At 49.7% G+C, this 24,843-nt stretch overlaps 1 protein-coding gene across 6 annotated transcripts in view; it reads left to right on the forward strand.

Moving 5' to 3' along the window:
- Window positions 1-24,843, forward strand: part of AIFM3 (AIF family member 3) — a 102,510-nt gene that overhangs the window by 27,265 nt on the left and 50,402 nt on the right. For 2 of the 6 annotated variants that reach the window (XM_077787098.1, XM_021536762.3), the window contains exons 1-3: window positions 3,032-4,301; window positions 12,910-13,042; window positions 20,268-20,481. In XM_077787098.1, coding sequence (XP_077643224.1) covers window positions 13,012-13,042; window positions 20,268-20,481 — 245 coding nt within the window. In that variant the 5' untranslated portion in view covers window positions 3,032-4,301; window positions 12,910-13,011. Of the gene's footprint in view, window positions 1-2,767; window positions 2,818-3,031; window positions 4,302-12,909; window positions 13,043-20,267; window positions 20,482-24,843 lie in introns of those variants that run through there. The other 4 variants (XM_021536753.3, XM_077787101.1, XM_077787099.1 and 1 more) reach the window with 4 other exon arrangements.

A 24,843-nucleotide genomic window follows, 5' to 3' on the forward strand; every position in this document is an offset into this window, starting at 1 on the left:
GTTCTCCTGGCCAGGGTCCCTCTCCAGGAATCACCCCGATCTGCACCCACTCCCCCTTGCCCCTTTGGACAAATCTTCACTCACCTTCCCCAGCCCACCCACCACTTACCTGTTGGTATACTGCACAAAAACCAGCTGGAGGTGATTTCACAGTGCTGCAGGTTCAGGTCGTTCTCCATCTGCCTGCTGTTGTAGTGCAGTGTTCCTGTTTGGGCGGCCTGGGAGGAGCCCAGTGCCTGGAGCTCTTGCACTGTGGACTTTCTGTTCTGCAAAGTCCTGATGAAAATGCAGAACTGGCCAGGGCTGTCAGCCATGGTTTGCTGCTGTGCCATGGCATCTGTCCCAGCCATTCCAGAAGATCCAAGGCTCTGGCTCTTTTGCTTCCTAAGAAACTGAAAGCGCCAGGTGACATCAGGGCTCATCCTCTGTCAAAGTGCCTTCATGTCCCAGCTGAGCACTCCTTCTCCTGCCCAAGGCCCTGCCTGCACCTGCTCTGTCCCCTGGGCTGCTCCATTTGCACAGCCTCTCTCCCTTGCTCCCTTCCCTTTCTGCTTCTGCCCTACTTGACTCCTCTTCCAGGACTTTCCATGGGAAGGCAGGGCAGGGCTGTGCAGTCAAGGGCAGAAGTTTACTTGCAAGGAAACATTGAAGCAGAGGCTGCAAAGCAGCCTGAAAAGCAGGTCTGGGGATGCCAGAGGCTCTACCACTGGGTTATGGGGTCACCTCAGCACCTGCCCATCACCTGTTCCCTGCGTCTCCCTGGCATCCCAACGTGTGCCTGGGCTGGGCAGTCTTCACCTGCCCCAGGCTGCATGGGCCACCTCTTGCCCTTGTCTCTGCTGCAGTGGCATGATGGGCTTTAAATCTGGGGTGGTGGGAGGTAAAGGGTTGCAGGTTGTCATCTCCTTGAGACCTACAGTGAAGGTTGAGAGCTGAGTGCAGCACAGTGGGCAGCTGCCTGGCACTGCTGGCATGGCCCTGTCAGCCCCACAGCAAGGCACCACTGTCCCACTTGTGGCAGACCTGCAAACTGGGCCCCAGAGCACCCACTGCCACCACCAGCAGCATGGCTGAGCACTGAAGCAAGCACCATGGGGTGGCTGGGTCAGCTCAGGAGCTAGGCAGGGCCGTGTGTGGCAGGACCTACTAGTGATATTTCAGTGACCCACACTGCAGTGCGGGCAGTGGGAGTGGTGTCAGGGTGATGGAGCCAGTGCCAAGAGCCCAAGAAACAACAATCATGGAGGCACGCACTATCCAGTAGCTCTGTGAGGTTTCTGGGGAAGGAAGGACCTCTGGCCATCCATCCCTCTGGGCTCCTGCCTGGTCACCCCACTACAGGCAGAGCTGCATCTCTTGCTGTTCCTGGGGCAATGCAGCCCCACAGTACTGCTCGTGTCTCACAGTCCCATCCCTGGGGTGATGTCCTCAGATGCATAAGGTGCAGGAAAACAACTCCAAATGTTGTCCACTTGTGGTGCCAGCTAAGCATAGAATCACAGACTGGTTTGGGTCAGAAGGGATTTTTATAGGTCATCTAGTCTTACCCCTGCCACTGGCAGGAACACCTTCCACTATCCCATGTTGCTCCAAGCCCTATCCTACCTAGCCTTGGACACTTCCAGAGATGGAGCAACCATGGCTTCTCTGGGCAACCTGTGCCAGTGCCCTACCACCCTCATAGGGGAGAATTTCTTTCCAATATCCAGTTTAAATCAGCCCTTCTTCATCCTAAAGCATGGCCACCCACAGCTTGTGATAGAGCTTGCTGTCAGGATAATTCCCTGCAAACTCATTTACTGTCTCCTTCCTTGCTGGTTGCTTGCATAAAACAGTTTTTTACACTACAGGTCAAAAGTCCTGCATGCCAGGTAGGGTAATAGAGGTCTGCTAGGGGTCCCCACTGCCAGCAATACCACATCCCATGGAGCTCTGCACCATGCCCCAGGGAGGCACAGCACCACCTGCAGGGATGCTCCTCAGCTGCCTACAGACACTGGACATGGGATCATTTCTCCTGCCTTAGAATTGAGTCAGCTCCACGAGGAACCACCGTCGATCTCCAAGGCTCTGGAAGCGTATGGGTCCCTGGAGCTTCTACACTGGAATGCTTCATCCTTGGATGGTTTCTTTTTTACCATCAGTGAGAACTGCAGATGAACAGCCCAGTTAAGCCACTCATCCCACTTGGAGCAGGAAACTCAAGCTGGATATTGAAGAGCAGTGATCTGCCTGGAAAGCCCTCGGGGGTTGTATATTTGGGGTGTAAGAGAGAAGCGACCCAAGACAAACTATCTGGGGTGGGGGTGCGGGGAACCTTCCTCTGTACCCAGGGTGATCTCAAAAGTCATCCACTGAAAATAAAGAACAGATTTGGGGCATGTGACAGAAAGAGGCACAGAGAGATACTGACACTGCTAGATGACATGATGGGGAGGGAAAGAGTTTTCTGGGGAAATGAAAGGTTCCAGGCAAGAGGAAGAGAAGAGCGGTGCAGATCTTTATCTTCGGGGGGGTGGGGGGAGGGGGCGTTCAGAGACGTGAATCCAGAACGAATGTAAAATGTAAAGCAAGGGATCTGGGAAGGGAAGGGCCGGGCCGGGGTATTTCAGGTGGGCAGGAAGAGCCCCGGCAGGCGCGGCCCCGTGCGACCAAGCAGACCCAAGCGGCCCGGTGTGCCCGGAGCTACGCGTGTGCCGGGACCGGCAGGGCCAGCGGGGACCACCCCCGCCCGCCCGCGGCCGGGGCGTGTCCCGCGCCCCGCCCCGGGACCGGCCGCGCTCCTCCCGCCGCGCTGGCACCGCCGCCGCTGACCAGGTAAGCGCGGGGGACCGGTCCCGGGAAGATGTGAAGCGAGGGAAGCTCTCAGTGCAAGGCCGCTGTACGGGACCGCACCGCGCCTTCGGCTGGGGGGAGCGGTCGGCGGGGGCCGCCGCTACCCCCAGGAGCGGGGGCACCGGGGGTATCGGGATTACCGGGGGCTCCTCTACAGCCGGAGGTGCCGGCGGGGCCGGGATCGGAGCCGGGGGCAGGCGGCGAGAGTGCCGCATGTCTCCGCATCTATTCTGAGATGCAGCAAATGCCCAGGAGATCAAAGCGGCATAAAAATGGGTCGCGGAAAAAAGCTGCGTTCGTCCTGAACGGGGTTTAGGTCCCTGTGTCATGTCCTCCCGCCAGCGTGTTCTCCAAGTTTCTTTCCCCCTGGCCAGAGGGGACCATGATCTTGCCTGCACAGGGGTGAATGTCTTTAAGCTGAAGAGAGGTGGATAAGATTAAATATTAGGAAGAAATTCTCCACTGTGAGGGTGATGAGGCAAAGGCAGAGGTTGCTCAGAGAGAGAAGCTGTGTCTGCACCATCCCTGGAAGTGTCCAAGCTTGACAGGGCAAGCCCACCTGGATCAACCAGGGATAGTGGAAGGTGTCCCTGCCCATAGCAAGGGATTTGGGAAGAGATGAGCTTTAAGGTCCTTTTTAACCCAAGACATTTCATGATCCTTGTGTGTTTCTTTCAACTCATGACATTCCATGGTTCAATGAACTTCATGGTCTCCTTTGAGAAGGAACATCTGAGTGTGATGAATGGAGCTGGACTGTGGTGTTATACTGTAGCTGTAAGTTGTGGAAAACATTGCCAGGATAAACTCCTTCTGCCCTGCTCCAGCTCCTGTGGGGAATGCAGATTGCTTTTGTGCAATGGGAATCTGGCAGTGACTGCACAGCAGGGGCTTAGCTGTCTGTGGTGGAGCAAATGAGAATTAAAAGTTTCTCGTGTTGTGAAATGATTTGATTTTTCAATCGGTCACTCTTCATCTGGGGAGAATTTCCAACATTTATGATTTTTATTGGCAGATCTTTATGATCTGAACCAAATCCCATGATTAATGATTTCCAGTCTAGCTCACAGAGGTGTGTGGAGAGGTGGCAGTGATAGTGCTGCTGAATGAGCCTTTAACCTGGAGCCGGTAAATTGCTGAAGCAGCAGCCAGGAAAGCAATCCTGCCTGATAGTGCTCTGACACGGCGTTCCTGCTGCACTTCGAGAACTAGCAGGGTACATTAAACGGCAGCTTGGTAGCTCTCTGTGCTGCCGCTGACACAAACTCCCGGTGACAAGGTGAAGTGCACCAGGCCACGTCACTCCCTGCCCGCATCCCTCCCTGCCCGCGCTGAGACGGGCCGTGCAGCCCCTGGCTGGGGCCGTGAGCTGCTCTCGCCATTTTGCAGTGTTAATTTTGCTTCTGTTTCTTGGGACCATTTGAAAGGAAATTACCCGGCAAAGCCAAACCCGCTGCTTTCTCCAGGTGGGTGTAAAGCAAATCTTGGACCCCACCAGGAAGTGGCTGGAGAGGTAAAGCTTTGGCAGGGAGGGCTATACCGAGGGGGCTGGGCAAACAAGGTGGAGGACACAACAGGAGGAAAAGGAGGGGTGCAGTGCTGCTCTGGGGGTGTCAGAGTTACTGTGTGTCAGCAGCTGCGGGACCCTGAAGCAGAAGCCAGGCATCAGGATTGGGATGGGTATGGAAATGTGGGAATGGGAGGGTTGGGCAGAGGTAAGTGGAAGCTAGCTGGAGAGCTATCAAGGGGGAAGAATGTGGTGAAAAGCCAGAGAGGAAAAGAGGAGGTTGGGCTGCCAGGGAGACAAGAAAATGGGGTTCCTGTGTACCAGCCCCCTTGATTTTGGCTCATCTGCTCCATGGGCAGAGGGTGGACAGCAGTGCATTGCATGTTTGCACAGTGTTACCATGTTCTGCGTGCAGCATCTTCGAGGTGGAGGGACAAGAAGCAGTGTCGTGAACACAGGCGTGGTCCCCCAGTTGGGTACTCCATTCTGGAAGGCTGATCTGCTGGTCTGAGAACCACAGCTAGGGGTTGTGGGACTCTTATCCGTTGTACTGTGATTCCTGACAAAAATGGTAACTTCAGGATGGAGACCATCTGTTTTCATCCTCATATTATTTTAAAAATACAAGCTCTCCCTGCCCTAAAATCATGCTCTCCTGTCATGCTGTCTTCTGTGTGACTTGATTCTCTTCCCACTGTCTCCTTTTCTCTTGGCAGGCAAGCCCTGTGCCCCTCCCTGGGGTCAGAGCAGGGCTGCTGAAGGTCGTGTTGATAACACAGAGTGCACAGCATGGTCTGTGGGGTGGGGGTAGAGCCTTGGGCTCCCCAGTGCTCCAGCCATGCCTGGGCTGTGTTCAGAGTCCTGTGTCCTGTGGAGAGAGCTGCATTTTTTGGCAGCAGAGTCTGGCTTGCCCTGGAGACAGGGCAATTTGATTTTGCTGAGCCAGACCTTGCTGGGAAACAAGGGAGCTCCTCATTGAGCTGATGGGCTGTTGCATTCAGAGTGTTGCAGCAGGTGGAGGATGGACCCCAGGGTGAGCAGAGAGGGGAGTTGCAGGCAACTCAGAGTGCCAGTGGGACTTTGTGCCAGTGGCTGTTGTGGTTTTTGGGAGAGTTGGTCTCTGCAGGGTGGTGAGGATGGCAGGAAGGTGCCTGTGGGCTGTGGGACACTGGTAGTGTTGCTGTGCTCAGACAAGAGCCCAAATACTGTTTCATTACTGCTCTACACCATGAGCAGTGTGGTGTGTTCGCTGTGGGGTCTGTGCTGGCTCCTCCTCTGACAGGCTTTGTGGAGATGGACTGGGACTCTGCTACACCAGTGGAAACTTGGCTGATTTTGGGAGGGAAGGAGGTGAGCTGTGGGAGAGTGCTGGTGCACCTCTGGGCTGAAGCCTGATCCCTGGCAGGAGCACTAGGGCCAGGAGGATACTGGAGCAGAGGCAGGTGTACTGCTTGGTGAACTGCAGGACTCTTGGGATCCACCCTATATAGTTTTATGAATGTCCTCTGCCCACAAAGCAGCTGAAACTGGCTGAGGAGTTGGAGATGGAAAGCATCACTAGTGGCTGGAGTTGCACCACTGAGCACAGATGGAGGAGGAGTGAGCATGAGACTGTGCATGGTGGCACTAATGTGAAACAAGAGCGAGCCTTCAGGATATGATGGAGAAGGACAGTCTGGGTGTACTCATCAAGGACAGAGGGATGTGGAGTCACCACTGTAAAGTCTTTCTAATACTGGCACAGGTATGGAGGAACCAGGTGAGGGTGTTGGCTTAGTTCTGACTAATTCTGTGGGCATCAAACTAGAGCAAATGCCCAAAAAAGTGAGAGAAATGGGCAGCCCTTGTAAGAGCACACCATTGGCTGTGAGTCTGGTGCATGGAGGCTGGTGGTGTGGCAGGGGTGTGTGGTGGGTCAGGGTGGGTGTGTGTCTGGCTGGGATGGAGCCACAGAGGGTGATGGTGGGGCTGAGGTATGGGGTCCCTGTTAGATGCCATTGTGTGTGGTGAGGAGGTGGATGGGAAAGAATGCTCTGGGTCCTGCTGATGTTCAGGACCAGGTGGACCAGAGTCCGTTGTGTCCAGGGACCAGAGCCTGGGCTGCCCCATGAGACAGACTATGCTTTATGGGGTGGGCTGGCTGTGTTGGCATCTGTGCTGCACTTTGCTTGTAGGGTGTGTTCAAAACAGGTCTGCTGCTGAGACTGCTCCATGGCTCCTGCTGGCCTTGTGTTAAAGACAATATTTTGCATGTATGGAGAATTGGCAGCACTGTAGTGGATAGGGTATGGTTTGAGATCAGGGCTTGTTTTTTCCCACAGCAGGGACCAGAGTCAGAGCCAGCTCTTCCCTGCAAGGATGGATGGTGACACCAGATGCTCTGAGGCCCCAGCTGCCTCCTCCTCTTGTGTTCCTGCTTGGGGGATGTGGAACCAGCTTGCAGAGCTGGATGTGAATAGCTGGAACAGGCACATGGTACCCTTCACTCTGCAGAGCAGACAACCAAGTTTTCCAGATGTTGAGCTCAGCCCTTAAAAAGAGCAGAAAATAAATGACTTAACCTGGATTCTTTAGAGACATCCATGAAGAATGTCTCAATAAGAAAGTGCTGAGCTCTTCAATTAGCTGTAACATTGTTCTGAGTCCAAAAATTATCTGTGGGAACTGATAAAGCTCCTGAAGGACAAAGTTCTCGGGGCAGAAATAAGCAAATGTTTGCAGACAACAGAACCCAGATTCAATAAAAAGAAAATTTTATTGTATGCAGGAGCAGTTAAAAACCAGCAGCCCCTGTTCAGTGCAGAGCTGTTGGACATTGCCTTAGAAGACCTATGCTACAAGTGACTGAAAGCTGGAAAAACAAAGCTGCCATGGGGAAGAGAGGTGGAGAGATCACACACACAGCTGGACTCCTGTCCCTGACACAGCAGGGAATGCCTGGGCAGAAACAGCCCTGAGGAGCCTGGCAAGGGGTGATGCTTAGAGCTGTAGCGGAAGGGAAAAGCTTCCTGGCACCTGTGCCAATCTCCAAGGGAGACCCTTCCTGATCCCAAACTGGTGATGAGCTGTTACCTGAGCATGTGAGCAACCCCTGTGGCTGAGCCCTATGGCTGTCATTGCTCCAGAGCACAGCACAGCTGCCTAATTCCTTTCCTTCCTCTACCTCCAGAAGTGGGGTATCTTGGGAGTAAAAATTAATTTCCAGTCTCACCAGGAGATCATTAGTGCTGCAAAGTGTTGAGGAAGTGAAATCTTTCAACTTCTCCTGTTCACATTTTTCATGAGTGCTGCATCTGGCAAATGTGTGGATGGGTAGGTCTGTGGTGGTCTCCAGATGCCAGGAATGGATTTTCTTGTTCTTTGTATACTATCGAATCTTTCCCACTGATACCCATCTAAAAAGGTCTTGTACCCTTGAGGACCCCCACATGTTAGTGGGTCCTGTCATGACTAGTGCTGTGTCCATTCTTCAAAACTTAAGGCAGAATTAGGGTTTGATCCAGGCTGGTATATCACTGTGCTCACAGCTGGAATTGGGTCAGATGACCACTAGAGACCTCTTCCAGCCTATGTTCTTCCATGATCATGGGCAGAAGGTGCAGAGCAAGAGGTGCCATGCTGATGGGCGATGAATACCAGCATAATCATGACCACAACTGCCTTGGGGCTGCCATGTTAATGCTCCCTCCATTAAAAGCTGCTGAGAGGTGTAATATCTCTTTGATTAGCCCTTTGATCCCACTTTCTTTGAGAGACAGCCACCCCAGGGCTCACAGTGCCTCCCTCTTCCTTTGTGGTTTACATTAGTTCTCCAGTACTGAGGAGTTCTCCCTTGACCTTGGGGAAGTTCTCCTCATCCTGACAGAATATCTTTTGTTGACCTATCCTTTGAGATCCTGGTGTGTGTCTGAGAAGAGACCTTCCTCATCCTCACTTGTGTGGACCTCAGCTTTCCATGGACCTTCTCCTGCAGACTGGTGATGTCAAAGAAGAGACAACAGAGCATGTCCCAGATGTCCCACTTGTTCACCAAATTCCAGTGGTTCCTCAGAAACCTCCTCAGAGGTCTTCTAGGTGCTCTGCCATGTTGCCCCCAGCTTTCCTCCAGATCCTGCTGCAGAGCACTGCAAAGGAAGCAGAGAGGTCACCTGTGTGGAGAAGACAAAAGTCCTTGGAGTCTGGTTTGCTGGACTCATGGCAGAGATCATTCAGGCATTTCCAGCTGTGGGAGGAAGGCAGTCCAAACAACTGCCTGGGAATCAAGAGAGGAGAAAGGCTGGCTGAGCACCTGATCCTGAGTTCCCTGGGAGAATGAAAGTTGGATGCTGGTGATGGCAGGATGGGAACACCTATTGTTGTCTGATTTTCTTGGAATGATTGGCATGTTCCTGAGCTTTGGGAACCTGAACTGTGTCCCAGCAGACCTAGGGCTAGCTTGTGTCTGTCCCAAGAGGAGGACAGGGCAGCGGAGGCAATGCAGTTGTGGGAGGACCAGGGTTGTGCAAAGCCTGGAGGATCTGGGATTGTAAGACAGAGATGTTTCTTATTCTGGTAGCCATATTCAGGATCCTCAGGAGCTGGCAGCTGCTCTAGGACCTTTGTCTCCTCCATGCTTCTGCCCCAGGGTAGGGTCCCTTCTCTGAGAGCATGTGATGAGTTGTCACCAAGCCCCTGACTTCTCTGGCCTCACACCTGCTAGCCCCTGGTGCCAGGAGATCACATCAGTCATCTTCTTGATGACACTGAGAGCTCCCACATTACTGAGGAGAGGGAACTTGGGTCCAGGGCTTGAGAGGAGGGGACAGAGGGATGGGGAGGGGACAGAGCTGCTTTGAGAGGTGGAGAAACCCCCTCTATGTGTCCAGGGGACCAGGCAAGGAGACTTGTGCTGGGAAAGTGAGACGGGAATGAGAAGCAGCCCTCATGCCTCTTCTTCCTCTGGTGGCACCCAGGGCTGGTGTGGCCAAGGGAATGAGGGTCAGGGTGATGTCCACAAAATGGTGAGTGTGCAGCCAGAAGCTCAGTGAGAGGTTCTGGAGGAGCCTGGAAAGGGCATAGGGGCAGCTGGTGTCCATGTGCACCAGGCCCCCCTCACACAGTAGGTGGATCATGGCTGAGGGACTCAGTCAGCAGTGTCACAAGTATGTCTCTTCTCAGTGCTCCACAGAGGTCTCCAGCTGGAGCAAGCTGGGATGGCAAACTGACATCTCTGGGAAATGTCCATGTCACAGGGCATGGCTTGGTGCTCGTATCTGTGCCAGATTTCTAGCAGGTGATGCAGAATTACTTAGAGCAGCAGGACAGATGCTGACAGAGGCTGCAGCTGGGTGGGAGGGACCTGGGTGCCAGGTGAGGAAATGATACTGGGGCAATAAACACAAACTGATGCTCAAGGGAAAAATATTTTTTATACTTATGGTGTACTAATACACCTATATAGTTATATAGTTGCCACATTAGCTCTTGGAAAGGATTTTGGAGTCACAGCAGAGCACTTGATTAAAACAGGAGCCTGGGGCACTGCAGAGAGCAGAAGCACAGTGCTAATAATAGCTCTGCCAGCACTGCACTGCTAAGTGGTGCAGGCTCTGGATCCTGCTCTGAGCCCAGCGGGAAGTGTGGGCTGGAGTCCCTGCCTTCCTGCCTTGCTCCTGCCTGCTTGTGACAGATGGGTGCTGTTGGCCATGTTTGGGCAGTGGATACTGGGCCGAGCCAGGTGGGCTGTCTGGTCTGATATCCCTGACTTGCACTGAAGCTTGATGTTGCCATATTTTATAAGTTTTGCTGCCGTGCAGGGGAACTGCTCATGGTCAGTAGCACTAGACTGTTTCCCATGTTTGTCCTGTTAGATAATTTTCCCAGTTTCTCCTGCTGGGGAGCAGGCTGGTGTCCCTGGTTGTATGCTTGGGCAGTGCTCTCTGTGGATGATGAGTTCTGCAGATAGCCTGGTGTAGGGGCCGGTTCCTCATGCACACTAGAGTTTTTAGGGATGGGACTAGTATGATCCTCAGCACCACAACAGTTCCCTCATAATTTGGTAGCCCACTCCTTCTTGCCCTCTCTGAGCAGATGCTGAAGGTGTTCCTGTTCAGCTGTGTGCTACAGAGTGTTGTTTTGTTCAGGGAACAGATGATGAACTGTTTCACTGAGCATGGACACCTTGCTCAGGTCAGGCTGTCACCCTTCAGGACCTAGCAAGGTTTTACAGGTGATCCTGGGTTCAGCTACATTGTGTTGTATATAGGCTTATTTCCTTATCCTAACAGAGCTTATGGCTTTGGCCATGAATCCTGCAGGATTCAGCTCCGAATCAATACCTCTGGATGCCACTAACAGTGACATGGCCCTACTGTGTCACCTGAGTTGGTCTGACAGGGGAGGGTGGTGTCTCTCTCCAAGCATCTGAGACTCAGGTGACTCTAATGCATCTCCATGTGCTTTCTGGGACTGAAGCTGGGAGCAGCCAGATGGCTTCTCCTCTGATGGCATCACTGAAATCCTACCAAGAACTGTTTTGGTTTTTGCCTGGTGAACTCTAGGAGTGGAGAAGGGACACCTCTGATAGCAAACACTACCCTCTGACCCACTTTGGGAGGTGAGGATGTCTCAGTGTTTGGAAGGGCTGGAGGGACCATCAGTGGAGAAATTAGGAGATGTGAAGTGGGCTTGAGGGAATGGCTGCAGATTGCCATCCTTAAGGTCCAAACAAAACAAATGCATCTTGGATGAATGAGTGACATTCTTGCATTCAGGAATTCTGACATCCCCCAAGTCCTTGTTAAAAACAGAGCAGCTAGAAACCAGTCCCACATCAGCATCTCTGGGAGGATTGGAGAAGTTGGAGTGATTCTCTGGTGAGACATATTTGGGAGCTACCCTTCTGCTGTCCAACCCACCACCTGTCCAGGGGTCCCTGCTGTGGTCCCCCATATCTGAAACATCCCAAGGGAATGCTGCAATGGTGCCAGGGCACTGCTTGCCTGGGGCATGATCCTCTCTTGCTGGCACAGTGTCCACTTCTGCTGCAGGAAGTCTACTGCAAAGATGTGGTCTGGGTTAGTGGGGACTTGTTTTGCTCCTGAGGCACCAGTGGCAGTATTTTATTATATGCACTAAATTGTTATCCTGTATCACTGATACATCAGTGACCCAGGACTCAGGTTGCCTGGTACAAAGCCATTTTCCCTTTCTTGCTGCCGGTTCTGGCAAAGGGCCCTACAGCAGCTACTGCATGTGACATCCCCACTCTGTTTTCCCCCACTACTCACAAATCTTCCTATGTATTTATGCACCTTCCTACATGGTAGCTTTTTTTTTTTTTTTTTTTTTGCATTTACTCTTGTATAAACATTGTCACTCTACTTTTCTGGGATGCTCTTGGGAGAAGAGCTCTTCCCTCTGCATTTAATAATCCCTCTTTGCAGAGTAACAAATAGCACATGCTTGCTTTGCACCATGGGCAAAGCACCAGGCTTGTGTTCCTCTACAGCTTGGATTGCTTATTCAATGTAAAACAGGCTCTGAAGCTGCTTCTGCAACACAGCTGGGGCTTAGCAGAGGTGATGCTATGCATGGAAGGGGAGTTGGAAGTTGTGTTTTGGAGTGATATAGCAGAAAACAGAGGGACACATCCTGATATTTTGAGTTGATGTTTAAGCTAAGGAGAGAAGGTACTTGGTATCTCTCTCCTGGCACTTCTCTAATTTCTTGTCATTGTAAAGATCTTGAGGCATTTTATAAGCTACAGAAAAACCCACTTTCCCTGTCTCAAAACATAATTTGGAAATTGTATTTATCTTCCTGCCCAGATCAGAGGGCTTTTTGAAAACTATATGGCAAAACCATAGTAAATCCGTTCAATTCAGGAATGAGTAAAACAAATGAAATATACTATTTTATTGCCAGTGTGTTGGATGACTCTTTGCTGTTTTCAGTCATGGAATGGAATTGGAAAGGTTTATCTAAATTCTTAGTCTGTACCAAATCTGAAAGCACCTCAAGTCAAAGCTAATAAGAGAAACACAACTTGACTTTAAAAATTAAAAAAATCCCCAAAACCTCAGTAGTGTAAAAAAAGGAGGTTGATGCAAAATGGTCCTGTATCAAACCCCCTTTCTCTAAATAATTAATTGTTCCTAAGCCAATGGCATTTCTACATGAATGAGCATAACTGGCATAGGGGAACTTGCAGGACTGTTCAATAGAACAGACTTTTTTTTTTTTTCAATCTCTTAATAACACAAAAACTGCAACTGAAATGTATTTATGGTTCAGTCATTATATTTGTGCTGTGACCTGTGTGTTTAGAGCTTTAGTTCCCAAAGTCAAGGCTTTAGGAAGTTATTAAAGTCTGGTCATAAATGTTATGAGGCTTTTTGCAATTAAATGTGATGACTGAATTTATGAACTTCATAACTTAATTTAGCGGTGTCTCCCAGCACGGTGGCTGTCCCCACGTCTCTTGGGTCACCGGGGTGGGTGCAGGCGACAGCGCTATCCCGGGTCTGCTTCCCCTCCATGCCGCTTGTGCCGTGCCAGCTCTCAGGGAGCATTCCTACCCAACGCAGGCGGGGATCGCCGCGGGAGCCGGGACAGCTTCTGTGCCATGCGAGGATGTGCCCGCAGCCCCGCTGACCTGCCCGCGCCCGCTGCCCGTCCCGGCCGGCACCATGGGAGGATGCTTCTCCAAGCCCAAGCCAGGTGAGTGCCCTCAGCGCCGGCCGCTGGCCCCGCGGCAGAAGTAGGTCAGCGCTGGACGCTGGCTGGGGGAATGTTAATGCTCGGCTCCTGCAGGGAGGATTACTGGGCTCTTAATCCCCTCCAATTCCTCAGTGCTCTCACTCCCAGGCAGAAAGCTGTGGGGGATTGCGGCAGTGCCACGAGGGTGGTAGGTGGGTGGGAGGGGAGCTCACCCTGTACCGCGAGGGAGTCATCTCAGCCTGGTCACACTGCCATGTTCTTCACCACCCACCTGCTTCTAACTTTCTGTCGGATCTGGAGCAGAGTTGCCCCCCGTGTGCCCCAGTATAGGTTTGTGTGACAGCATATCCCAGCACAAGATGCTGGGGCTTCAGCATCTTCCTTCTGCCACAGCTTTGTCACTCTGGCACAGCCTTTGTTTCTTTTCCTGTGGGAAGGGAACGACCTGGGAAGGAGCAGGCCAGGTCCTGGGGTTGCTCTGCTGTTGGGATTTTATTTTCTTGGTGATGCTTGTCCATCTGTACTGCTTTGGTGGGGAAAGCAGCTGTAGACATGGACATTGAGGATTCTCCCTTTGCCTGGCACATTCCTTCCATGGCTGGGATAGCTGGGCTCCCAGCTCTCTGCGGCTTGGGGAAGGTTGGGTGTTTGTGCAAGGGGCAGGGGTGGTGCCATCTGCTCAGGCAAACTGGCTGGTTGAGAGGGGCCTGGTGTGGAGGTGTCAATGCTCAGCCTTATCCTGAGCAGGCTGGGCATGAACAGGCACTCCGTGATCACCCATACTCATCACCCCTGGCAGCACTGCATGGCCCTGGCACAGGACCCCAGGGAGTGATGGTCGGTCCTGTCAGTGTTCCCGAAGCTGCCATGGAGGAGTGCTCCCAGCTCCCATCCTGCATCTTGTTTTGGCCATCTCAGAGGGAGCTTAGGGTGGCCTTGTACTTATTACTTGTGTTCCAAGGCAAGAGGAATCACAGAATGGTGATGATCAAACCCGTCAGCATCCCTGTGTAGCCATTGTGGGTGGAAAGATGTCTTTTGGGGACCTTTTCATGGCAATTTGTCTTCACTGTCTGAGGCAGAAGGGATTTCAGGTTGAAGGACTAAATGGGTCAGAAAGGCAATAGAAGTTGTGCCTCACTGTGCATCCATGGAGTGAGGTCCCTGCCTATATGCAAGGCACAATGAGAAAATAAAGGTGGCTTTCCGCCCTTAACCTGTACTATGATTATGTTATGGATCACCATGAAGGTAGTATGGCACTGGACACTCTGACCTGTAAGTGTTCTTTGTGAAAGGCCTGTTTATATGTTTTCTTAAAATGTTTGAGGAGTAAAAACTCATCCAGGAATAAATACCTTTGTTGACTAAACTTGTGACAAATTCTGCTATGAGCTCCACTTAATTTTGTATCCTGTCAGCCAAACTGTGTAATCTTGGACCAGTGTTGGAATACCAATGCTCAGCTTTCCTTAGCTGCAGATTTTTGCAGCTAAGAGAGAGAGAGATATGTATTTGCATAGCAGGGCCAAATGCCTGAAAATGCCACCCTGCAATGCACCTCCATCCCTCAGCTCTGGTTTGGATTAACATCTTCAAAGGCTTTGCACAAGCCTTCCACAGCCCCTGGGTAGCTCACCACTGGCTGCAGAGCTTCACCCCAGGCTTATAAAACCTGCATATGCAAGGAGGTAAACAGAGGCATTTGAGGATACTGATTGTTCTAGCAAAGGGTTTCACTGATGCTTCATATGGGAATTGTACAGTATTAGAGCTGAGTACTGGACTTTACTATTCCTTGTCTGAATAAGAAGCAGGGATAGAATAGAGCTATTTGCTTCATCAGTGCTGTTTGCACATGAAGGGAGTATTTCGGATGCAGCCTGAAGTGAACAAAATTGATTCAGGCACCTTTTCAAGGTGTACATGAGATCTTTATATGCTCTACCTCCTTCATTACAAGAGAGACCCTCAGTCACCCTGAGCACCCTCGAGATAACCTTGCCACTGTGCACATAACACCTTTTGATGGGCAGATGAGTGATACAAGAGCTCTGGGGAGTGGAGTCCCTAAATAGCTGTGCTGCCTGTACTGCTGGCCAGCCATGAGGTGCCAACCCCTGTCTGGATATTTCAGTGTTTACTAAGAGTTTATGTTCAAACAGTGAAGTAACCTGATGTTATCTCCAATGTTGCAGTCCCATGATGCCAGATGAAGGCCCAGTTGTCAATCTCTGCATAATTCTCTCCTTGGGTTTGTCTCAAGTGTGTGATGCATTGGGGATGAGCTGCCCAGCTGGCAGCCTCCATGGTATCCCAGCACCTGCTCCCACAGCCCAGCCAGATCTAGATAACTGGTGTCAGGAATCATCATATGTCAGCTCTGTGTGAGCTGTGGCAGCTCTGTCTCTGCCCTAGATATTGGGAGAGTGGCTTTAAAACCTATAAATTTTGATTCTTCTGCTGGGATCAGTATTTGATGGCAGGACAGTTTCTTCCCTTCACATGGGGTGTCTTGGGTTGGGCTTCACCCTTGCATGTAGGATGCATTTAGCAAGGAATGTGTTCCCTGCACACTGCTGGAGGGTGCTGGAGGGGGTGCCATTGGCTGTGTGAACTGAGCTTGACTCTGAGCTTGTCCCCAGCCTTGCTTGATACCTCCCAGTTTTAGACTGTACCATTTGCTGACAGAGCATCTGGAGAGGGAGAGCAGAGCCAGACATATTGGACATGGTGGTTTTGTCATTGGCTCTGTCATTTTTAACAGAATGATAGAATTGTGGAATGGTTTGGGCTGGTAGGTCTGCAGAGACCAAGTAGTTTCAACCCCCTGCTGTGGGCAGGGACACCTTCCACAAGACCATGTTGCTCCAAGCCCTGTCCAGCCTGGCCTTGGAAGGAGGGGAGAAGTGGTCCACAGAAATGGTTTGGAGTCTCTTTGAGACCACCTGAAGTCACTGTCATTGGGGCTTGCAGTGGGAGAGCCCAGGGGATGCCTGGAGAGTGCAGCTCTGGAAGGGCACAGTGAGCCCTAAATGTGCCCCATGGTGGTGGATTTACTCTGTACTGCTTTGGGAAAATAAACCCTACTGGGGTAAACTGAGATTTCTGGCTGTGCCTGCTGGTCTCTCCAGCATCATCTCTTGATGCATTTCTGGTTTCCACTGCTTCCAAAGCTGCTGGCACCATACAGCCAGCAGCAAATTGTTCCCTGCCCTCAGTGCTGCTCCACTGTGTGCCTGCAGACCTGAAGTGATACACCCTGAGGCATTGCAGGGTTTAGGCTGGGAAAGGCAGACACACTGCTCTCCCCTTGCCAGCGCAGCTCCTCCATCCTCTATAGCTAGGCATCTTCATCTTATTCAGACTCCCCTTGGCTCAAGTCAGGTCTTGGCTCATGTCAATTCTCTCTTCACATATTAGCTCAGTATTTTCCTGGTTTGTAGTGTTTTAAGTATTGGGTACCTGGAGGTAAAACCTTTCAATGGCCTGATATCTGTAATTTAAATTTAGCCTCCAGAAGGACTCTGAGCCATAATAGGAATCCAGTCCTGTGATCAAGAAGTATTGGGGCATCTGATTGCCTTTATTTTTAAAAAATAATGCCTGTGACCCTGCACTGCAGCCTGGCCACCTGCCAGCACTCTGCTTTGGGCTTGATGTCAACAGTTCCAGTCTCACGTCCAAAGTACCTCTCCAAGAGCAAGCAGAGACTTTGTCTAGTCCCACCAGGCTGTGAATAGTGACGGAGAAGGAATAAATTTACAGAAGATGTAATGGGATATTAAGGATTGACTGCTTGGGTGAATGACATCAAGGCAAAGCACAAGAACATCGTGGCCACAAGAGAAAACCAGCACCTGAGCCAACAGTGATAAATGGTACTGGAACATGGTTCCTGATTATATGTGAAGGATGCCAGCAGTGCTCAGTCTAAAGGCTGAAAACCTGGGCAGAGAAAAATTGGGTCAAAATTTACAGTCTGGTCAAGTGCTTGTATTTTAAATGATTCTGTGACTTTGAGAAGCTGACTCAGGATTTTCAAGTAGTGAGAGCTTGCAGTGCTGAGGTATATGTAGATATGTGATATGAGCACTTGCTAATGCTCAGCTAGTTTCTCTCCTTTTTTCTATATTCTTATAAAATATTTCCAGCCCTGGCCTTCTGGTTCTTCACCTATGTAATTGTGTATCTATAGGGATATCTTAAAAATGTGCATGAATTTATGCAAACACCTACACACACATATGTATGTGTATAAGTGATGTTGGTGGCACAGGGCAAGCATGCACACCTCTGTCTCTTTCTGTCATCTATAGCTATACCTAGACATATATACATCTCTACCTATATTTTTATCTATATCATCTATGTCTATACCTTTATGCTTGTACCCATGTATCAATATCCATATTTATTTTCATGTTTCTACCTATATTCCTGAGGAGTTGCCTACTGTCTAGATTTGTAGTCACATGCCTAAAACTTTCCAAACAGTTTGCTTTAAGGTCCATACCCTCTTCTAGCAGTTATAGGATATGACTGCCAAAGAGCTAGAACACAGTGGCCCCAGCCCCATTGTACCAGTCGGACTTGGTATTAAATTAAACTTTGTTTTATAAATATTTCATTTAAATGTCATTTTCCCTGATGGCAACTGAACCAGTTGGCTGGATCAGCTCAGGTGATACTTAGCCCTGGATTCCTGGAGGGATCATCCCTCGGGAATGCAGGTTTCAGGCCAGAGGGACACCCCATGAGGGGCTGAGAGGCATGAGAAGGAGGAGGAGATGGGGGGTAAAAATGGTTGCTGAGAGGCAAGTGGGATATGCCCCCCAGAGAGGCAAGTGTTGAAGTGTGGGGCCTGAAATAGGGGAGAGAAGATTATACAACTCTTTTTCTTTTCCTCTGGACATTCCTCTGGGTGCCAGATGGGGATGGCTGAGTGCCAGGGTCCTGCTGCTTCCTGCATATGTTTTTCTAACTGAGGAAGAAAGGAAAAGCTCAGAGCTACATTTCCATCTTCATCCCTGCAGGTTCATTTGCCTGTGAACCAGTGGACACTCCATGTGATCACCTGACCCAAATGTGCTCTGGAAAACAAAGTCCTGGGGCATCAGCTGAGTGAGAGATGGGAGTTGTTCCTTGCAGAATGAATTCACTGATATCCATGTACCCCTCACCATTAGGGCTCAGAGCCACCAGCTTTGCCCAACCTTTGTCTCATCCTGTGACATGGTCTGGCTCCACAGTCTGGCTGCAAGGATGCACCAACACATTTTCTGCAGATTGACTGTGAAATCATATGACATCAGCCTCCTGCTTCTTGGGCCAATGGCTTCACTGGGTAAATGGGTATTAATTATATTTCCAAACTCTGTCCTGGAAAATCCATGTCTACTTCTCTCAATGCCCTAAGAAAGAGGTGCTTATGGAGAGCAGTCTCCTCACTGGGTGAAGCCAGGCTGCTTCTCTAGAGCTCCAGGAACAGATTTTCTCATAGCAATGTGGGGTTTTAATTTATAGTGCTCGACCTATTCATTTGCATTAACACCTGCAGTTGCAAGAGCACAGGAAAAGGTGATGTTTTCCATTGGTTCAGAGTTCATACACAGAAAATCACTTCCTGGATCTGTCTGTCACTACCCCAGTGAATCCTGCCCAGGTGAGCACAGGGATTTGGCACTTTGGCAAAAAGCCATGCATCCCTTGCCTTGCTGAGCAGGCACAAACAACAGAAATGTGCAGGACTCCCAAGACAGCTGCCTGCCTCCAGGGCGTGAATGGCCATGGCCACTTGCTTTTCTCCCTTCCAAAATGAATTACCTTCTCCCTGACTTATTCTTCTATTGTTCTCTCAATATTCTTGCAATAAAAGGTTTGGGACAGATGAGGCTGGGAAAACCCAGCATCCCTGTCATTCACAAGCCTTGCTGAAGAACTTGTTTTTACCCTTCCTCTGCCTTTCCTTACCTGTTTAGTTTGGTAACTTCAGCTTTTATATTCTACACAAATTTTCCTGTTCATGACATTTTTAAGATGGGGAAAGCTCAATGACTTCCCATCTACTTGAGTCTCTTCACCAGTCTCCGGCACTTTCCCCTGGCTTGCTATAGAACTCCCTGACATTTATTATTATATTAATGGCTTTAGCTTGATGAAGTCCCCGAGAGATAAAGTTATATTTTCCACTTTGTGATGTGAGAGCTCATCAGTAACTTCTGATGCTGCTGTGACCAGCTTGCCCAGCCCAGGCATGGAGTGGAGCATGGGGGTGTAGCTGGGTGGGGCTGTGGCAGGGAGTGGGTGAGCACTGCCTTCAGGAAGCTCATACTGACACAGAATGACAGAATGATTTGGACTACAGGAGGTCTTAAAATTCATCCAGTTCCACCTCCTGCTCTAGGCAGGGACACCTTCCACTATCCCAGGTTGTTCCAAGCCCCATGTAACCTGGCCCTGGACACTTCCAGGGATCCTGGGGCAGCCACAGGTTCTCTGAGCAAACCTCTGCCAGGGCCTCACCACCCTCACAGTAACTTCTGCATGTCCTCACCTGGGTGGCCAAGGAGAGTGCCTTTGCCCCGCACCGTCCCTGCTCCCATGTGCCCCTGGGTCTTCTCAGGGATGATTTATTGTCAGACCTGTTCACTGGTGCACCCATGAGAAGAATGGACCATCCTTGCTTCTCTCACCTACTGTTGAGGAGTCACTTCACACTCAAAACCTCATGTGGAAGTAATTTTGGATATTTCTAGTTCCTTATTAATTGGTCTCCATTTAATGAAGCAGCTTTATGCATCATGCATGTTGGCTTTCTCTTTCAGTTAACATTACCTACAAACAACTAAAGGGGTTTTTGAAGTCTGTCTGAGCCCCAGAGACCTTGGCATGCCTCATATGGAGCTGCCTGAAGCTGTTTTCCACTAAACAGGACAAGAACTGTAACTGAGAGGTTGTTTTGCTTTCAATAATAACTATATCTGCTTTCAAGAATATGCACTTTATGAAAGCAAAGTGCCCGATGCAGAAAGCATGGAGGAATAATGGGCTCAGTAATCAAGCCAAGCTTGATGTTAAATGTTTTATCTTCTAAGTCAAGCCAACAGAAAATATCTGTTTTGATGTCTGTTTCCAAGTTCAGGGAAGGAAGGAGTGATAGAACAGTGAACAGCAGCAAAAACTCTGGCTTTGTTTTAACAAAGGTTTTGGGTTATTCCTCCAGTTGAAGTGAAAATTGAAGTTGTGATACCTGAGAAGGAAAGAAGCAAGGAGGAGATGTCACCCAATGGGAAAGCCAGCCCTCTGATCTACAAAGTCAATGGGACTGCCCGGCACTACCACCTTGAGGAGCATCCAATTGCCAGCAACCCCTATCACAACCCAAAGGATGTGGTAGAAGCATCTGTGTGCCACGTAAAGGACTTGGAGAATGGACAGTAAGTGCCCAAAGTTTTTGCAGATAAAACTCAAGAAACTTTCTAACCTAATCTGAATGCCCTGTCTTGTTCTTTATGGTTGTTGTAGATGATAATTTAACTTAGTAAGCTTTTATTATCTTAAAAAATTACATCATGGGCAAGTGACAGCTGTTTTTACCAGAAGGTCTTCTGTTCCCTGCAGGATCTGCACTGGGACTTTTCTCTGAAAGAGGTGATGCTGTGTAGCAGAATTTCTCAGAAGTCTCTGCTCAACTTGTGCTAACCGGCCTAGACATTTTTAAATAAATTTATAGCCTCAGTGATTTTACAAAACAGCAGGAGCACATGGTTAGAGCTGATGGGGCAGGTCATGTGCTCCATCCTGTCTTGTAGTGCCTGGCTCTTTCAGCTGAGCTCATCAATTTGCTCTTGCAGATTTTCAGATCTTTTACAAATGAGAACACACTTCAGCTGGGCACACTCAGTGCCCTGATTTAATATTCTGAAGTCTTAGAAGTGCCTGTCCCAGTCACTGTGCTTTACAGGTGCCTCTTTTCTGGGAGTTCCATTGATATCTCAGGTTCCATTGACATCTCAGAAGGCTCCATCTGTAAAAGAAAATAGTTTGAAATAGCTTTTGTTCCACTGAGGGAGCAGTGTAAGGTGTGTGGGTCACAGCAGTAGTCTGGCAGCTGTTTGCTTTAAATTGAAGTATTGCCTGTGATGGTATCCAAGAACAATCCATGTACTATGGGCTACTTTGTGCTAAACTTAAGGGCACATAAATTTCATGGGCCGTAAATTAATTTTCTTAGGTAAATTTATCCAGGAATAAATGGGGTTTTCTTCCATTGCAATGGGAATTTATGTATTATACTATTCTACAAAGGGATGCACTGGACTCTGTTGGATTAGATCTTCTCATGATGTGGAGCATTTGAGGTTGCTTGGCTTGTATCCTGGTTCCAAATGGGACAAGGTTAATTTTTGCAGTAGCCAGGAGGTGCACAGCCAGGACCTAGAGGTTATTCTATACAACCTCATCTCATTGCTGGGGCAGGGGGAGAGAGTCTCTTGTGGGAAGAAGTGGTTTCTTCTGGTTGAGCAACTGTGGGGGACAGAGCGTGGTGCACAGGATGGTGGGGTAATGCTGATTCCAAGGCACAAGGAGTGCGGTGGTGAGCTCTGAGCTCTGGGTGAGCATTTTGGCATGTAACTCACTCTCTCTTTTGTACACTCTGCTTGGAGAGGTTGGAGATGCTGCCTGTGGGAGGGAATTCCCTGCTACCACTGGAGCCCAACCCAATCCTGCTTCTTCTACTGTGGGGTTAGCTTTTTGCTTGGGATAGCAGGTACTGAACTGGGACCTTATTAACACCTACCTCACTAAAAAAAGGGCTTTCGCCATCTGCTCAAGAGCCGGGCTGCCATGGCCCCACCCTCACCATTCTTTGCCACTGCTCTGGGTTTTGCTGCTCTGAGCCTCGCAGCCCCTGCCCTGCCGGGATGCCATTCCAGCTGCAGCTGCGGCGTTCCATATATCTTGTCTACCCCCTGGGGATGTTTGTGCTCATTCAGGCGTTCAGCTCGCTCTCCCCAGAGTCCTGCCAGGGCCCTGGGAGCAGCCTCCCCTTCCCAGCCCTTCCCTGGGTCTTTGTGTCTGTTGTTCATGCCAGAGGTGTTGTTCGCTTGCCTTGGCATCCATGCTAGTAAAGAACTGCTGCTCCTTTGCCCATATCTTTGCCTGAAAGACCCTTAATAATTTGTAGGGAAGGGGGTCATATATTCCATTTCAATGGAGCCTCCTGCCCTCCTTAGCAGACCTGTCTTTCAAGCCAAGATACAAGGGAATGGGGAAGAAGACAGAAACTCTCACCTCTGGAGGTGTTTCCTGTTAAGTGTGAGAGAAAGGTATTCTCTCAAAGATGTCAGATGCCAGTGGATGTAGCCAAAAAAACACCAGCTTTGTCCCCACCAGCCAACAAAAAGGACACAGGCTTTCCCAGGAACTATGGGTTTCTGGAGGATGTATATTCCAGAGTACAGCCAGATTGTCAGCCCTCTCTATCATGTGCCACGGGAGAAGAATTATTTAGAGGGAGGTCTTGAAGAACAAGAAGTCTTGAAACAAATTAAACAGGAGATTGTTGATTCAGTAGTCCTTGGGCCAGTCACAATAGGACAGGGTGACAAAGCTGTGCTCTACACCATAGCCAGGAAGAATGGTCCTTCTGGAGCCCCTGGCAGAAGGTACCTGGGGAGACTTGAGGACAATCCCTGGGGTTCTGGAGTCAGGTATGCAGAGGATCTGAGGCCTGTTATACCCCAAACGAGAAAGAGATACTTGCAGTTTGTTAAGAAGTTTGATCTGCTTCAGAAGTGATCAGCACTGAAGCACAGCTTCTTCTGGCACCCCAGCTATCAGTGCTGGGCTGGGTGTTCACAGGTAAAGTCTCTGCCATACATCATGCCACTGACGTTACCTGGACTAAGCGGATTGGTGTGATCACACAGAGGGCTCGGATAGGAAACCCCAGTAGCCCTGGGATCTTGGAATGTGAGAACCCCAGCCTTGTTTTGGGGCCACATGTGGTGGTGAAATTCCTCCTCCAACCCGTGCTTCCAAAGAAAAACTCCGCAGGCTTAGCTGTTCGGTCTCAAGGCAGTTTATTGCTAGTTATCTAACAGATTATGTTCTTGGACTGCAGCTATTTGATCAGTGGCCTGGGTAGAGGCACACACACACCCTGACATCCTCTCTATCTGCTGTCTTCTTCGTCTCTCTCTCCGCCCAGGGTTGCTGCTATCTTTTATAAGATATATTACGTATAACATGTTTACAATTATTCCCCAATACCTACTACCTACGTTGCCAAGTGTTTTTCTACTCTAAACCAATCTGTGAGTGCCAACATCACCAAGAACATGGAGGCAAGGAAGAAGAAGGAAGAAGGATGGGTTCAGCCCACTTTCCTCCATCTTAGAACTTCTGACCCCCATGTACAAAGCGAAAACCCCCCTGTACATGTGCTAAAACCCCCCTGTACAATACTAAAAAAATTTCCCCTCTACTTTGTAACTACTTATACTATACTATCTAACCTTTTGTGACTGCTTGTTCCACCTCCAAAGTTGGTAATTCATTCCATGGCTCAAACTCAAAATCACAGCTGTTTTTCAGCTGTCTGCCAGGGTCTAGAATGCTTCTGACCAAGGCCTAGAACCTCTAAAAATGTCTGAGGGACATTTTGAGTTCCCACATTGGAAATCATCACAAAGTGGCCCTAAGGTGAAAATTTCAGACTGTCTTCAGAAGAGGAGGAGGAGAAGGTGACATGTGCTGAGCAGGCCCCACCCATATTATCAGCTGCCTGAAAATGAAGAGCAATGTGCTCTTTTCACTGACAGGTCCTTCCTTATTGCAGGAATGCAATGAACATGGAAAGTTGTTGTATGGGGCCCTACATGGTGAGGGACAAGGTGGATTAAATCAGGTTGCAGAGTTGAAAGCTTTTCAGATGCCTTTAGATATTGCTGAGTGAGAGAAATGGCTAACACTACCTCTACAATGGCTTAGGGATAGTAGCAAATGCTCTGTGGGGCTGGCTGGAATGAGGGAAAAAGACCAACTAGCAGCACAGAGAGAAACCCATCTGGGCTGCTGAACTGTGGTGAGACATCGGTGCCTGGGCAGAGGAGTTGGCTGTCAAAATCCCTCATGTGGATGCACATGTCCATAAGAGTCAGGCACTGAGGAGTGTTGCAGCAATGGACAGGTGGATTGAGCTGCCAAGAATAAAGTGTTTCAGGTAGGTCTGGGCTAGCATCATAAAGGTGAATTATTTCTGGCTTAGTGGCCCCATAATACCTCAGGCCATCAAGGAAGAGATGCAACATGGTCTCATGATTAAGGGGTGGACTTAACTATGGACACTATATCCTGGGTAATCCATGATTGTGAAAAGTGTGCTGTGTTCAAGAAGGCCAAGTGGGTAAAGCTCCTGTGGTTGGGGGAGTGGTGGTCAATGTAGGTATGGGGAGGCCTGGCAGTTTGATTGCATCACACTGCTGCAAACTCACTGCCAAGGCAAGCATTATGTGCTGACAGTGGTAGAAGACATGACTGGGTGGCTGGAGACATACCCCATTCTTTACACCACTGCCTGGAACACCATTTTGACCCTTGAGAAACAAATCCTGTGCAAACACAGCAGGACTGAAATAATTGAGTCAGACAGTGGGACTAATTTCAAAAATATCCTTATAAACACCTGGACTCTGTTAAAACTTTGGAGGAACTGGACTTATTAACACTGGTCAAGATGTTACACCTTGCAAACACAATGTGTTGAGCCATATTCCCTGTCATGCACCAGTCCC

Source organism: Lonchura striata, chromosome 18, assembly GCF_046129695.1.
Source record: "Lonchura striata isolate bLonStr1 chromosome 18, bLonStr1.mat, whole genome shotgun sequence".
Lineage (NCBI taxonomy): Eukaryota > Metazoa > Chordata > Aves > Passeriformes > Estrildidae > Lonchura > Lonchura striata.